Consider the following 17121-nt stretch of genomic DNA (forward strand, 5'->3'; position numbering starts at 1 on the left):
GTATTCTCATTAAGTGCGCACATGCTGGAAGACGTGATGGTGCTTTGTCCTTTACAGTAATGCTTTGGGAATGACTACGTACCCCAAGCCGCAGAACTCCTAAGTGCTAGCACAGGGTTTCCCAGGAGCCTTTACCAGGTCACGTGGCCAGAAGTGCTGCTGAGACTTGCTTCAGAGCAGAAAGACCTGTGTCCCTTGGGCCCTTCCCCATCTAGTCCTGGGGGAGGGGACAAGTGTGGAATCAATAGCTGCCCCCCAAACACGTGGGAGGACGGACTGGCCTGAAGACACCTTCAGAGAGCACCTTTATTAGCTGCTCACTTTTCTCACCTTCTTATCTTGCAGAGACTGGAAATGCAGCACATGGAGGGAGAGGCTAGCTCCATCCAAGAGAACAAATTAGAAGGCGGAGGAAGGATGCCATAGCTTTCTGAGGCTTCCCCTGCCTTCAAGGCCCTTGCCCAAGACCATCTGAGACCCCTAGCTCCGGACCACCTCCTCACACTTTGTGCTGCTTCACCAGGCATCCACAACCCCCCAGTGGGCTCCTGGAGGGCTCAGGCAGTGGGGAACTACTGAGTACTAGTATTGACATTGCTATTACTGTGAACTGCTGCATCATAAAAAGGAGATGCAGTAGTACGGCCGTGCATGGCTCCCCAGTGTGCTGCATTTCAGCAGAACTATCATTTGAGTGGCTGCAGAACCTGACTTTATGTTGTTCCATATTTCTATTCCTTCTACAAACCACTGGGCTCAGGGAGTCACAGGAAACGGTTCAAGGGTGGGAAGGTTTGCAGGAGGACACTGCTCTTCACAGAGATCTTCAGAGAGGATTGTTCAGTGCCCCACAAAGAGCCTGGAGTTGCCTGGAAGCCCTAGTTCCCAAGAATAGCGAGCTGCTGCCAGAGAGACACAGGAACCGGGGTCTTCCCTCAAGCCAGGATGCGAAGCCGCCAAAGGAAGCAGAGACCTCCCAGAGGGAGAGACAAGGAGCCTCAGGGAGCACAGAGCACTTACACACACAAGGGCCATCTGTCCACCTCTGAGTGTCTCCTAACACAGAGCATCCTGGGGAATTCACTAAAATTAAGAGTCTTCTGAGGAATGCAAAACATTCCTGGGGCCAGGGGCAGGCTGGCCTCTAGCCTGTGGCCTTGACATGGGAGCCTTGCGACTAAAAGAAATAAAAGATGCTTCAGTTGGAGTTGACCTCCCTTCTCTGGCGCCAAAGCCCACCCCCCAAGGTGCCTTTTGAGTCTTTGGATCCCAAAGACTTGTGTGTTGGGAGAAGGCTGGAGCCATCGACTTGCTAGACTTCTAATGCTTTGTCTCCCCTTTGGAATGGGCCCTGGCTTTTCATTGCAGAAGCTCTCTGGGTGAAAGGGGTAAAGGTTGTCATTACAGCGGTGAGAGCAGAATAAGCAGTGTGTTCATTAGGCTTCCCCACAGAAACAGAGCGGCTAAGACATGTATACAGCTGGTGGTCAGTGTGTATCCTCCACGTCTGAGTAGCTGGAGTTGCAGGGAAATCATTGCAACTGTGTGGAACTCTGTAGGATTTCCTCTGTTATTAGTCCCTATGCTTTACAGTGTGAGAATTACTTATATCATGCTCACACTGTGAATGAGGTCATTCTGAGTATGTAGAAGCATACATGTGACTTACATGGAAACACCACATTCATTAAGGGTTTTGAGTATCTACATATTTGGGTATCCATAGTGGACTGGAACCAGTCACCCAAGAAAGTGGCTCAGGAGATTATGGGTTGATGAATGGAATGTCTGTTAGGCAGGACCCACAGCTGGAGATTAAGATAAGGGTTGATGTTGCAATCTGAAGTCTGCCCTCCACTGAGCTGAGAATTTAGCAGAATCCTGAGCAAAATGGCAGGCAGAGATGTGTTTATGCCATAAACCTCACTCAGTGTTCTCTCTGAAGGCCATAAATTGATCAAATGAGACCCTGCCCGCACCACAGAAGCCAATCTCTTTATTCAAGGGCCTATTAAGTTACATGTTAATATCATTTAAAATACCTTCACTATAGCAACTAGACTGGAGTTTGATCTGACAGCTGGGCCTTTGGGCCCATAGGCTAGCCAAGCTGCTACCTGAAATTAGCCATCATAGGCAATGATGACCTATTCTGGAGTGTGACCAATAGTCCACATTGCCTCATGTCCCCATGAGGACAGACTCCATGCAGAGAGTGTATGCCCATAAAAGGCCTTCCAGGATTCCAGGATGGAGGCAGCCTCTTTTTCTTGTATGCTGGCTAGAGTCTTATTATGTAGCCCAGGCCGTCCTTGAACTCACAATCAGGTAATCACATGCTGCTGGGATCTCATGCTTTAATATACCTGTGTTGCCTATGGCAATTCAGGGGACTTTTGTTCTTCGGACTCATGAGTCTGTGTTAGGGCTTGCCAAATATTTTCTGTGAAGAGGCAATGAAATTGTTTTCATATTTTCAAGGCAACGCATACATGTTGCAACCACTCAAGCAAAAGTAACCATAGACCATAAGACAATGAATGGGTGTTGCTTTGACAATAAAACTTTATATAACAAGCAAAAAGCCTGATTCTGTTCATTTTTCTCTCTGCCAAACCTTTGGAAGGACACATAAGCTGCACTGTGGCTTAAGATTCTTTTAGGCAAAAAGAAACAAAGCAAAGAAGACTTCATTAACTCACGTAATGAAAAGCCCAGATACTGATAGTCTGAAACCTAGTTTATTTGGTGTCTCAAAGTCGTCTTTAGGGACTACAGTCTGTTTGTCGTCTGCCATCTTCAGCATTTTTGGTTCAGCGACTCCTGCTGCTTGCCACAAGCTTCTGAACTTCTCCAAAGACACATTCACATTTTTGGGGGGCGGGGCGGAGAGAAGAGCAAGAGAACGCTGTGGCAGTCTTCCTGTTAGCATTGAGGGCATCTTCCAGAAGCTTTCTTTCATTACCACTGGCCAGAGCTAGGGATGGTGGGTCACTGAGGCTGGGTCAAGTACACAGCTGCCCAAGGGGTGGGTAAGTGTCTGGTGAAACTCAAGACTCCACAAAGTAGCAAAAGCTGTTCATGGGAAGAAGCCCAGCCCGAGGCGAGGCTGGGAATCATGTTGTGCTGAGCAAGCAGATGGTGAGGAGAGAAGAGAACAGGCTGGACAGACAGAAGTCTCGAAAGGTACTCCCTTTGCAGATCACCATGCCCAAGGACCACAGCTCTAGGGAACTGAGAGACTCCTAGCTAGAGAAAGGCCATACGACCATGGTGCACTGCCAGCCACCCACAACCACAGCATTAGGAACTGAAAATGCCTACGGGAGAATGAGGAACAGCCACTGGGGTGAAGGGGAGGCTGTTGGGGTGGGGGTGGAGGCTAGTCTCCTCTGGGGCAGGAGCATGCGGTCTTGGAGATGCTGTTTAGGCTGGTGTCTCTGTCAACTTTGCTAGGGATCCCAGGCCTTAGAGGCTGCTTCTTACAGGCATAGGACTGAGGAAGCCTTGCTGAGGCTAGGTTCTTATCCCAGGCTTGGAGATGGCAGGAGCGAGGTCTGGCATAGTTGGTACAACACTTTCTGCCCATATGAGAAGGGGAGGAACACCAAGCATGTGAGCACAAGGAGGCTCATAATGAGAGCAGGTGGAGGTCTGGTTCTGCTTGTCGGGGTGCGGGCTAGCAGGGGCTCAGCACGGCAGAAACAGAAAGGCTGTGAGCCGAGTTCCCTAAAATGCCACGCCTCTGTTGGAGATGCTACAGACTGACCAGCTAGAACTCCATGATTGTGGAGTTCGGCTGTCGCAGAACCAGAGCCAAAACGATCCTGGGCTGTCCATAGTTTCGTTACCACCGGCTCATCTCCCTCCTCTGTGTCTGGCTTACCACCACTTACCGCCATTATTGGGAGAGTCGCCTGTAGTCTATAGTGTGACTCTATCGTCCGCAGAGGTGAAATAAGACAGAAGTCAAGACTTGTTCGGAGAGCACTCGGCATGCCTACTTCTACCCAAGCTGGCCTCCCAACCCCTCACTTCCCTCACCCTCCTTATTAATTAACCATTTCCTGTCCTCTTCTCCTTCTACTCCTTGAGAAAAACGGGGCAACGGGTAGTTTAAGCAGAGGGGGAAGTGTCTACTCTGGACTGAATGTTTGCATGCCCATCCCCCCCCAAATCATCTATTGAAGTCCTGGTCCCTAGTGTGGTGGTGTTGGGGGGAGGGGCACTAGAAATGACTGGGTTAGTTGCATGGAGCCTGCATGAATGGAAAGAGTGTCACAGGACGGAGAGACACAAAGAGATGGTTTTTTACCTTGGAAGCTGCGTGAACCAGGAAGCGGGTCCTCCCCAGCCCCTTCCCATGCTGGAGTCCCGATCTCCAGCTGTCAGAACAGCGAGACGTCAGTGTGTGCTGCTTAAACCTGCTCTGCACTGTTTGTCTCTGCTGCCCAAGCCAAGACAGGACATTAGGCCAAAACTCTCCTCGCTTGGAGATGAGAGCAAATGTCTGTCCACCCCAGATAGGATACCAATGGCAGCCATAGAAACAATTCCTCCAGGTCTGGACTAGTGAACCAAGTGAGTGTATAGGGGTCATTGGAGTGTGGACTCAAAGCCCAGGCTAGCATCCGTGATGACTCACAAAAGCAAGATGGCTCCTTGCACAACTTGAAGGCAGATTCTCCTCCCTGAGAGCTGCTGCTTCCACAACACCGGGGAGGGGCCTGTGATCCTGGAACTCAGGCTTTCTGGGTCTTCCAAGTTTCCTTAGCCTCTGGGCCTTAGGACCCCCCAGCCTCCCAGCTAGAAGGGAGTGTTTCAACTCCAAGGAGACACCTTCACAGCAGGAGGGGTTTCTGAGTGGGCTCTGGAGCCACCAGCAGGTGGGGTCTATGACCAGCCTCAGCCTTTGGTCCCTTGCTGATGTTAGTATCCTAGCCCAGACAGAGCCCAGCGCGGAAGACATGGGACCGTTTTCAGCCGCAGGCCAGTGTGCACATGACTAAATTCTTCATGCTTTGGTTTCCTGTCCACAAGATGGGACTGGAACAGACCAGGACTTTTAGGGAATGGGGACTGAAGGAGTTGACATGTTCAAAGCAGGCTACACACTGAGGGCCCAGTTCTGTCGGTGGTTATAGTCCTGTGATTTGCCTCATGCTTACTCCACCACATGAGGAACTGGCTTTGATTTCTGTGGAAGACTCATCTGAGTGCTTTATTGCCTTATGGCCACACTTCCCCAGCCTCAGGATTGGTGTAACTGACCTGAATGCTGCTCTTACACTGGAGGAAGGCCCAGGAAAGGCAGGAAGGAAAACTTTTCCAGGGCCAGGGAAGCTGAAGCTTAAGCGATTCCCAGGGCTCCACTGCAAGCTTACACAAGCAGTTAACAGTTGCTGTGGACAAAACGGCCCTGGAAAATCAAACTGGCTGCATCTGTGACTGGAAACTCCAGAGATGCTGCTCTGATGAGTCCTCACCCATGCTAGGGTGGCTTTGAAGTGATGCAGCCTGCTTCTGAGTCATCCATGCTCCTGCAAGCGACTCCCTCCCTGTAAGTAAACCCAATAAACCCACTGACTCACGGGGGCTAGAACTGTGTGGCATCGTTAGGTTTGTCTGTTGGTGGTGCCCTACCTGGAGTGAAGAGACACTTGTTCGCCTCTCACCAGGCAAAGCCACACAAGAGATACAACCCAACTCTCCTTCGTCCATTTCCAGACTCTGCCCAAACTTATCACTCAACATAGCACTTGTGACTCCTTGGGAGGCCCTATCTGCCTCTTGTTGGCAGAGTGTTCAACTTAGCACTTAGTCCCAGTGCCTCATGGGACATGTAGTCCACATAATAAGTACTTGATGATATTTGTGATATGTAGTCCACATAATAAGTACTTGATGATATTTGCCGAGCTAAACTGACTCCTCTCTTTAACACTGTTCTTGGAGCTTATACTGACCCTGACCATCTAAAATAAAGGAACACACTTGTTCCACTCTGGAAAGAGGAACCAGTGCTTGGGGCCTGAAGATATCTCGCCCAGTTTCCTGGAAGCCGGACACTCAAATGATAGTGGTCTGGAGGTGGGGAGTAGCCTCAAACAGAGCAGCTGCTTAGGAACAAATGAATCATCTTTCACTTATCTGCTCTTTGAAGGGCAGTTTGATTTGAGACTCCTGGGTGCTTCCATATCTGTGAGCGGGTAAACATTCCCTTCAGGACTCTGGAATCAGCCCCAGAATAGTCTCCACTCTTACAGTTTGTCTTAGGAGATTACCCAAAGTCCCAGAGTTCTTGCTATTTAAAAAAAAAAAAAAAATCACAGTTTATGCTAGACTCTGGATGCCTCCTGGGCTTGCTCTGTTGCCCAGTCACAAGTTCCTTATTAATACCCACAGTTGGACCCCTCAAGCAGTAGAGTGGCAGGCCCCTTAGGGATGCTCTCATATGAGGAACGACCTAAGGCCTCAACTCTTAGCAGATTGCCTTTGGGTGGCCCAGTCTCTCTCCAGCTGTTTCTCTCTTGTCAAACGGTGGAACTCAGACTCTAACATCCACTTAACTGAAATTCCACTTCCTGTTTCCATGGGCAGCTTAGCTCTTCCCTTTTTTCCTACGACGACAAGACATTTGGTCACTTAGGTAACCATGAGCAATCTGATTCCAGCCATCATGGGCAATCCTTCACCCTCCAGATTTCCCCCTTTCTTCTACCTCCAGCCTGTAAATACCCTACTGTCCAACAGCAGGCCAGCAGCTGGCCCCAGAGCTCTAAGGGTCAGGTGACAGGTGAAGCTGTTGTTGACACACACAGCTTGTGATTCTGCGTCCACGGGGTATGGGATGAAAGGTTCTTCCTTTGAGACGTCAGCCAGGAGCAGGGTGGGAGAGAACCCAGGAAGAGAGGAGCAGCTACTCTCTCAGACAAACACGCCCATTACTGGGATAAAACCAGTACGTGGAACTTGATAGGAAAGCCTTGAAGCCTAGAGAGACAGCTGTGGGCCAGCCAGCTGACCAGGAGGGAGCGTATTGTCTGAAGACTCCCACATCCCAGGAAAGTGGCAATCGAAGACGGAGGGATCCTGTGAAGACATCACTCGTGTTACTGTATCTAAGCCGCTGCCAATCTCAGGGAGAGAGACTACAGTGAAGCCCCCTTTACAAAAGGGGAGGTGGAGGCTTAGAAGAGATCCATTCACTCTGGCTACATCACAGATACAGACACAGAGCTCAGGGATAGGGCTTGTGTGTATGATGGGGAAATCCTCATCAACATGCTCCATGTTCTCACAGTCATAGAAATGAGCGAGTGAATGAGTAAGTGAATGAATGAAGCAGCTCTCTTGGACTCAGAGTAGCTCAGAGCACCCTCTCCCCAGAAAAAAATAACTGCTTAATGTAATATGCTTTGATCTTGGAGAAAACCTGAAATATCAACCATTTAAATCTCTAAGAAAGGCAAGGGTACACAGCAAATGGAGAAATAGTCACAAGAGGTCAATGACTGTTGAACCCTGACTTTCTCACAATCTGAGGGGTGTCTATTGCCCCTTCCTTTTCTTTTCTGAGACAAGGTCTCATGTATCCCATATCCAGCTAGACTGGAGATCATTATATAAAGACGAGGATGACTTTGAACTCCGGGTCTCCTGTTCCTGCCTCCCTAGTGCTGTATCATAAGCATGAAGCCACAGTTTTGATTTTATTGAAGCGCTGGGGATTGAACCCATAGCTTCATGCATGCTAGGCAAGTACTCTATCAACTGAGCTACACCCTCAACTCCCCAGGTCCCCCTCTAAGCTGTGATCCCACTCTGAGAGGAACAAGATGCTGTGTCCTCTATGTCTCTTTTCTCTGTGCTTCTGAAGTTCCATACCAGGAGGTCTAGCAGGATGGTGGAGCCTCCCTCATAACCCAATGCAAGGGATTCACATCTTGGTGAGTACAAAGCCAGACAACCACAGTCAAGACACAGAGTGGAGAAAGATTGGCTGCCTGCAGCAGGCAAGGAGAGCATCAGAGTATTCCAAACTCAATGCCCTTCTCAGACTGAGGGACCACAGGACCTCACCCAGGAAACATACATCCATTTACATAGTGGTGGACTCATTCCTGAGCATGCTCACTTTAAGGTCATGACTTAAGAAGGAAAAGTAGAGCCAGGCAGTGGTGGCACACACCTTTAATCCCAGCACTCGGGAGGCAGAGGCAGGCAGATCTTTGCGAGTTCAAGGCCAGCCTGGTCTACAGAGTGAGATCCAGGAAAGGCGCAAAGCTACACAGAGAAGCCCTGTCTTGAACACCCCCCCCAAAAAAAAATAAATAAAAAAGAAGGAAAAATAGTAGATCTATTTTTAGGGCATGTGTAGTTCAAGGCCGTGGTAAGGGCATTTGTAACCTCGAGTTACACCCTATTAGCACTTCTTTCTCATCCCTAAACCCGAATGGTACACCCCATAAGTTCACCTTGCAGTTTCATCTGCATAAGGGACTTCTTTATCATGAGACAAATAAGTAGACCAGTTTATGTGTTTTATTTAAAATTTGAACTGCTTAATTTTTAAACTTTGCTTAATCATTGAATGTTGCTGTAAATGACGCCCTTTGAGCGGTGTGTCTTAGAGAGTGGTGAGTCCTGCCCACAGCCATTGTAAAGATGTTCAGGTGGGCAGTGGGGTGCTCCGTTTGAGGAGCCCACAACCATCGCGTATCAGTTACGTCATGTCCCTTTCCTAAGACAGTCTCTCCCTCGCCCTCTGCCAGCACTTACATATACGTGAAGCGTGAGTCTGCACTGTCCTTGTCTTTAACGAACTTGGAAACTTTGCTCCACTCTGATTTGTCCCGAGATCCTTTACCACAGTGAAGTCAGTATTCTGGCTTTACCTGAGTGGAAGCCCAGAGCGAAGGCACCCCCAAGAGAGGGCGCTAATAGGCCAGGACTAAAGCCCTGAGCTGTAGCGCCACCCCCCCCCCAACGTCCCACTGTAGCACCCGCTTAAAGGGTTAAAATGACAGGAGTGGAAATACTTCTGGGCACACTCAACTTGTATCATAAAGTCTGAGTTGAGAATAAAGACGCTTTTTATACAGAGCATGTTTTAATATAGGAATTTCCCTCTGCTGCTGCTGACATCACTTCGTGGGTCAGACCTTCTGAGCCCCCAGTCCTATCCAGGAACCTCTATTGCAAGCTCCGCAGACTTACATCGTGACAGCCTTGATGCTCCACCTCATCCCGAGGCTCCACGCTGGGAAAGACAAAGCAGGGCTGCTGGGTCCTGCTTCCTCCTATGCGTACCCCTCCAGGGAAGGTACTCCCCAGGGAACCAGGCAGCCGGCCATCACTCCTCTGCATGGCTGCGGAGGGGTTGTAACCCAGGAAGAAAGAATGAAAAGCTCAGAGCTCTGCCTGGGGGAATGACCTCGCTCAGAACAGGATGTGAAGAATTCCATTCACACTGAGTTCTCAGAAACATTGTAAACACAACTTGGAAAGAATAAATAAAAGGGTGTTCAGAACTCCATGGTGCTGGTAGCAATAAGCAAAATGCTGAACCCTTACTTAATAGAGAACTGAGAGCCCAGGGGAAGCCTCTTGGGATCATCATCCTGTCTTGGGAGCCCCGGATGCTGCTGCTGAATGAAGTCTGTACCCGTCCTAGAGCAGTCGGGTCAAGGATGTGTGTAAGCTCACAATTATCCCTTCTGCACGCAGATCCTTTAACGAAGGGGCTATGCTCCTTGGACTCAAAAAAGGCTAAGCATAGTCTCTGGCCAAATATAGATTAGGAATAACTCCTGAAAATACAAACCTTAAGTCTAAACTGAGCACTGTCCGACAGTCCAGCACACAAGGCCATGTCCTCTTAGGAGGCAGACAGAGGCCACAGAGCTCTCTGTCCCTGACTAAAGGCAGGGGCAAACATAAACTTGATTTATAACAGATGACTCCAATCCCCCTTCCCTCCCCATTTCAGCGGCAAAGGGTAGCTAATTGGTCCAAGGGATTAACCATAACTATTGACCAATAAATGAGTTTTGCAGACCCAGGAGAAACTCTTAGGTAACCACTTTAAAAGATCAAGGGAAAAAAATCCAGGTAGGGATATCAAAGGTTGAACACTGTGGAAAAAATACATTGACTTCACAGAACTAGTCCAGCCAAGTCAGTAAACAAATGGATAAAGACACCAGATACCAGGTGGGGAGAAGGCGGAACCAGGCCTCAGCATGCAGTGGCTACAAGGTCCAGGAGCTGACAAAGAACTTTCAGGTACACAAAGAACAAGAAAATGTGATACATGATCAGAAGAAGAGGACGAGAGACAGAGCTTTTAAGAAGCCCCCGGTGTTGGGCACCGTTGACCAAGACTCTAAAACTACCATTACACCTTTGTCCAAGGAACTAGAACAAATCATATGTAAAGACCCAAAATAGAGTGGTGCAGAGAGAAAGCCAACAAAGGCGCTGTGAAAGAAAAGGACAGTGTTATGGGGTATTATGTGCTTTAAATCATGAGTGCTCAGAACAGTAAACCTTACAAAGATACAAGGCAGATGAGTGCTCATTTGGACAGAAACTGGGAGGTGAGGAGTGAGTCTCAATGGCCACTGGGTTGGGTTTCATTTTGGAGTGTGATGAGTATGTTATAAACTAAAACTCAGATTATAAATATAGTAAAACCCACTTGACTGTATGCTTTAAGTTGGTCAGTTTTCATGACAGTGAATTATATTTTAATAAAGATGTTTAAGAAAAGTAAAACCAGTTAACCAACCAAGCAAGAATCAAAGATTTTTAAAAATATGTAAGAGCTGACAGAATGTCACCCATAGGCTTATGTGTTAGAACATGTGTTCTCCAGAGGGTGGCGCTGTTTGGGAGGAATTACAGCACCTTTAGGAGGTACAGCCTTGCTGGAGGAAGTGCATCACTGGGGGTGGGTTTTGAGGGTTCATAGCCTCATATGGCTTCTTGTCACACATAACCCCATTTCCTGTGTGTGTATGAAGTGTGACCAGCTGGCTTCTAGCTCCTCCTGCTGCTTTCCAGACCTTCTCTGTTATCACAGACTCTAGCTCTCTGGAACTGTAGGCCTCGCCCACTCTTTCTTCCTTAAGATGCTTTTGGTCATGGTATTTTATTGAGGCAACAGAAAATAACTAATACAGAAGCACAGGAAGAGGACACCAAAACCTGACTCCTCCTGGTTACGGGATTTGTTTCCTCTGGCCTCTGTCTTCTGTCAGTTGGAAGCTCTGTTCCTGGGGCTCCCAGCCCTGAAAGCTGGAGTCAAGGTGGTCTCTTGGGTCTGTACTGGCCTTGCCTCAGACTAATTCAGGGTGTCGTGCTGGCGTTTCCTTGATCTTTCCTCACTATGAGGTCCCTGTAGTAAAGGGACACATCTACCCACACCCACATTCCGTATGTTTTGTTCTCCACTGACTGACTGCACTATCTGACATCCTTCGTTGACGGAAGTCAAAGAAACAGCTTCCGTGCCCCTGTGGTCAAGGGCGCATAGTAACCCATCCGACGTCTAGCTTTTGACTAGAGATGGGTTGAGTAGTTCTCACCTGCCTACTCCAGCCTCCTAGCTTGCTTTCTGCCTTTGCTATCACAGTCTGAGCAAACACATTCTTACCACAAGCAGCCTTCTGCCCGCCTGAAGCACTGGCCGTGCTAAGCGCCAGCCGATACCACCTTATTTTCACACACTTCTAAAAAAAAGAAAATGACCTCATAGGTGCTGAAAATTATACAATGAACATGTTACTTATCTAGACTACAACGTGTGTGCTTTGAGACTCAGCCCTCAGAGAACCCTGAAGTGAGTCCCAGACACAAACTACAGGGCCCTTCCTTCTGGTTGCTCATGCGCTATGGTCAGCTATGAGGAATAACATGTCAGTTCTTCCTAGCAACACTCCTGTGGACCACACATACTGTGTAGAACTAAAAGGCGTGTTGCAAATCTTTTTACTGAGAAATATCTGACTCAAATTCACCGTCACCTCGGTAGCCCCAGATGGAGAGCATGCCTGCCTGCTCACCCCCCTCTCCCCATGTGCCCTTCTTTCCTCTCCCCCTTCCCTCCTCCCTGTCTAGAGAAGACATCTGTTTATCACTCATCCTAGTCCCAGGCACCTAAGCATAGCGGATGTACTTCCCTGTGCGGTGTGGCTCTCTGGGGCCAGTCTCCCTGGGTCCTGACCTACAGTGAACACTCTAGGTGAATACAGTGAATACGTCCCGGTTATTCCTGCTGCAGGCTCGCAAACGCTTTCAGCTTACACCATCTATTTGGAATCTGAACACTGCCCATATAGTGGGGGGTGGGGTGGGAGGAAGCCCTTAGCTATCCTTCTGGAATGAGAGATGCTCTTCTGGCCAGCTTTCCGGGCACTGAGCACAGAGTGGCATTGTTTCCCTGGGTGATTCTGAAATGCCTGCTACCCAGACCAGGCCCAGAGTATGCTGAGAATGCAGCCCACTGCCAGGCTGTTCTCACTTGAGATCCGAAGCATCCTTTTCCATATCTACCCTGAGCAGTCGTGCTCAGGATTCATGGCCACTTCATCCAATACCTTCTGTTGAGGTGCTTATACTGCTGATGCACCCCTAGGCCTTTAGCACCAGTACGCTGCATCACACGCAAAATACACCATAGGGTCTTTGCTGAAGGCTGAACCCTTTGTTGGGTGCAAGGGAAGCTGAGCTGATGTCTTCTGTTCCTTTGGGGCTTAGCAAGTTGGGTCTGCATTCTTGTGGAGAATGGAGAGCCATGATCTGTTTTTCCCAGTCTGGCCAAGAAGGAAGAGCCTGCGTTGATTCCATATGGCAAAGCCTCATTTGTGCCGTCCTGGAGGTCTCCACAGATCTGACTTGGTACACTGTCTCATAGTTCTGAAGCCCAAGTCACCACTGAGATGTGCAGAGCAGCTGACCAATGAGTACCCTGAGTTCTCTACAGGGACCATGGCTATTAGGAATCCTCTGGCAGGTCCATCCATCATCTGTAGACCTCTAGCTGAGGGGCTCAGAACAGGTCGGTGGCCATGAGAGAAGGCAGAAAGAGCGGGGTCTGAGAGGGAGGAGGGATGATGGGGGTCGTGTCAGAGGCAGTTTCCTCTGGTCCGCTGTCACTGTCATCCAGACCTTCCGTGAGGGACGGGACGATTCTGACCACGTTGTCTTCAAAGTGTACCTGCTTCTTCTTGGCCAAGGAGTCAGCTGGCTCCAGCGCCAGTTCCATTAAGGTATCTTGGGCCTGCAGGACACGCGGCTTCTTGGTCCCCTTCAGGATGCTCTTCATGTGGATGAAGAATGAGCCAGGCCCCTCCTTGAGGGCTCCCTGGAAAGTATACGTTTGCTCAGTGTCCCCAGAGCCTGTGGTGCTCACAATGCTGCTGGACGGGTCTGTGTACTGCTCTGTGGGGGCCGGCACCTCTGGGGTAGCCTTTCTTTTCTTCCGCTTGCTCAGCAGGAAGTAGGCCAGGCCAGTGATGATCAGCATGGAGCCTGGAAGAGATCTGGGAGGTCAAGATACTGCACAGACATGCCATGGAGGAAAACTAGAGGCTGAGCAAGCCTTTCTCTCCACAGAGCCTCTGCTGTGCCATGTTGTACAGCCATGATCAGCACCCTAATAGGTCCAGCCTTCACATAGCCACATTAGACTCAGGCTGACATGATGACATGATAAGGCTAAAAAAGGTTAAAACAGGTCCAGTGCTACGGGGCCAGGGTACCAAAGAGGGCTCTGCCTGCCCCTTGGGGGATCATTGTGATCTCTATGCCCAAGTCCCCTCCCTTCACATGGAGAGTTGGTCTCGATACTGACCGCCCGACTTCCATCACTACTCTTAGCTTCCTTCTCAGGGTGGATTCTTGGGACAAGGCATGTAATGGCTTTGCTAGATATGGATGCTGCTGCGGCTCCTGAATCTGTCGGATGTCTTCTCACTCCTGGAAATGTGGAGACTCCCCAGTTCCCACCCAGGAATCTTGGGGAGATGTGAATCTCCCATGTTCAGTAGCACAGAGAATACCGGCCATGGCTCATCCGTGCTACCCTGCAGACTCTGCTGTGGTCTCCACAAGGAGCAGAGCCCACCTGTGGGAATCCCGGAACCTGACTGCCAGTTCCGGGGTTTCTTAAGTCTGCCCCTTCAAGGGGCGGGGCTTATGGCTCACTCAGTGTCAGGGTGAATCCTCCAGTGACTTTCTTCAGGGGCCATGGCATATATGTTAAAAAAGAAGACAGCTCATTCTCCTTTGGTTTAGTCTGGGGAGTTTTTTTTTTTTTGTATATCAGAAGGGCACAGTGCTTATAGAAATAAGGAGGATGAAGAGGAGGGTTGTAGAAAAGAAGGTAGGAGACAAGTGCAGAGGCGAGGACGCCACTTCTGGGGTTAGAAACTGAGTCATTGGGCAAGGCACTAGGGGGAGGAATAGGAGATAAGGTTGACATGCTGTTTTGGGGTCCCACAAAGCCTGGAGCTTAGAGCTGAAAGGGTAGGTACTGGGGATGTGTGGAAGGGTCTGGGCTGAGAATTAGCCATCCTATTCTTTGAAAGTGGTCAGTGAGAAGACAACCCAGGGTCCCATCAAGGGTCCAGACTGTGTCTAGGAGGGCCGCACCTCAGGATGCTGCTGCTGCTTGGTCAGCACAGTGGACATCTGGCAGTCACTCTCACATGCTGGGTCAGAGAGGGCGGAGGAGCTGGTGGGGGCTGTGGGAGGCTGGATCTGATCCTCCTGCTTAGAACACATCTGTGCAGGGCCCCACATGCTCCCATGACCCCCGGTGCTCCTACCTGGAATGGTCACATGCCAGACCAGGACAGGGTGGAGGAAGCAGGCCACAGACAGCAGCATGTAGGCTAGGAACTTCTGGAAGCAGCCCAGCCAGTGGGCCTTCTCCCTTGCTCTGTGTGCCAGAGATCCCGGCTGACACCTGGGAGAGGGGGTTAGGGTTAGCAGGTTAGTAGAAATTATCCCAGGGAAGTCCCGGCTCCACAGAGGGCTGTGGGAGCCCGAGGCTGAGGCCTGCACTATCCAGCCCCACAGAAGGCTGTGGGAGCTTGTGGGGCCGAGTCCTTCAGTATCCAGCCCCACAGAAGGCTGTGGGAGCTTGTGGGGCCGAGTCCTTCAGTATCCAGCCCCACAGAAGGCTGTGGGAGCTTGTGGGGCCGAGTCCTTCAGTATCCAGCCCCACAGAAGGCTGTGGGAGCTTGTGGGGCCGAGTCCTTCAGTATCCAGCCCCACAGAAGGCTGTGGGAGCTGGGGGCTGAGCTCTGCCGTGTCTATGATCTCTGCAGCAGCTGCTGTCTGAGTATCTGAGAGAGGTTGGAGCCACAGAAGCCCAGGGTCCTCACTGTGGGTTCTGTGGTTAGAGCACTTTCTTGAGTCACCCCAGAGGGTCCACGGGGTTTCTACAGGCTTCTCTGGCCCTTGTTTTTAGCTGTGGTTTTGGCCAACAGGAAAGGAAAGTTGATGGAAGTCTTGGGGATTTTTTGGAAGTCTTCAATGGACTAGTAATGGTGTGCAGTACAAGAACCACCCTCCTGGGACCACTGTGGGGCCTGAACACTGCACAAAGGACAAGCAGGCTGAGATTCAGCTGCACCGTGCTTGCTGGACCTTGCCAGATGCAGGGCAGAAATGGCCTAGAAAAGCTTCATTTTTTCTTTTTTACTGACACACAGGGACCACCAGGGTAAAAGTGGAGCCCTAATATACTGAGCAGATCTCTTCAGGGATCCTGTCTCCAGGTTTCAAAGTAAGACGATGCCGATGCCTGTCCTTTCAGAGCATGAAGGGTCCCCCAGCACTAAGACCTTGCCTAGTACAGCTCATTGGTGCCCTCTGGTGTCTGTCTGTGGATGTATGTGTACATGTGCATACATACAAGCTGACACGTCCTTGTGTGGTAAGAAATGATGCAGAGAGGATTCTGAGACTAAAATATCCCTGCAATGTCGAGAATCCTTTGACGCAGAATTCAGAAGAAGGGGGACGGGCACACTACCGCCCGAAGGCTGAGCCCGGGAAGCAGCTAGTGCCCCCCCCCCCCCCGCCACACACACACACACACACACACACACACACACACACACACACACACACGGTGCAAGGTCTAGCTAGCTATATCTGAAGTCTGACTCTCATTGACCATTTGGGGACCAGACTATCTGAGCTCTGCTAGCCACAGTCCAGGTTCTGAGCCCTTACCACACTGATGGCACACTGAGCCGTGCCTGGCCAGCAGCAGGGCCTTTGCAGTGTGAATGCTGGAAGAGCCAGTTCTTACACACTGCTCTGTTCCCCACAAGCTGCCTCCTGCAGGGTCCTCAACCTGTAGTGGACAGCATGGACACAGTCCCAGAAACTGAATGTCCTGGAGTAGGGAAAGCTGACTTTGCTGGGGAGTCTGGTTAGAGACAGGTCCTGACTGGATCGGTCCAGCTGAACATAGCAGAAAGCCGGTGACTGGGCTGAGCTGATCTAAGACCTCTCCAGGCTGGGGCTTGATGCTTCTGGAAGGAGAACCAGTCCACAGTGGCCTCAGAAGCAGGGCAACCTCAGCCATGGCTCCGTAGGTGAAGTATCTATCTGGGGCTGGGACAGGAAGTTTGCAAAGATAACTCCTGGAGGCTACTTACTTGAAGCAGATGGTCAACAGTTGTGCCACAAAGTAGGTCCCTTCACACACGGAGATGGTGACTCCTGTAAACCTGTGGATGAAAAAAAAAAGGTGAGGGAGGGCTCCTTTGGATTTGTCAAGGTTGTCTGCTTACAGCTCCTCTGATTCCCAGCCATCTCCACTGGCTGACACAGTGACCGTGATCCCCAACCCCATATATTCATGTTTACCAGACATATATGTGTATGTATACATGTATGTATATATATTCCCTGATCATATTTACATATATACATATATATCTATGACTAGTGAATATGTATGTATGTACATAGTGAATATGTATGTATGTATCTATCTATCATCTATCTATCTATCTATCTATCTATCTATCTATCTATCTATGTATTGGTGTTTGCTGAATAAGGAAGTGATTATAGGGATGTCTGGATATGTGA

The 17121-nt window shown here is 49.8% G+C and overlaps 1 protein-coding gene across 2 annotated transcripts in view; it reads right to left on the reverse strand.

The window, feature by feature from the left end:
• Positions 1–2572: 2572 nt before the first annotated feature.
• Tmem72 (transmembrane protein 72) overlaps positions 2573–17121 on the reverse strand; it is a 31913-nt gene continuing 17364 nt past the window's right edge. For both annotated transcript variants that reach the window (XM_006978544.4, XM_076567685.1), the window contains exons 3-5: positions 16683–16754; positions 14835–14974; positions 2573–13536 (exon numbers count right to left, since the gene is read on the reverse strand). In XM_006978544.4, coding sequence (XP_006978606.1) covers positions 13055–13536; positions 14835–14974; positions 16683–16754 — 694 coding nt within the window. In that variant the 3' untranslated portion in view covers positions 2573–13054. The remainder of the gene's footprint in view (positions 13537–14834; positions 14975–16682; positions 16755–17121) is intronic.

This window comes from Peromyscus maniculatus, chromosome 3 (genome assembly GCF_049852395.1).
Source record: "Peromyscus maniculatus bairdii isolate BWxNUB_F1_BW_parent chromosome 3, HU_Pman_BW_mat_3.1, whole genome shotgun sequence".
NCBI lineage: Eukaryota > Metazoa > Chordata > Mammalia > Rodentia > Cricetidae > Peromyscus > Peromyscus maniculatus.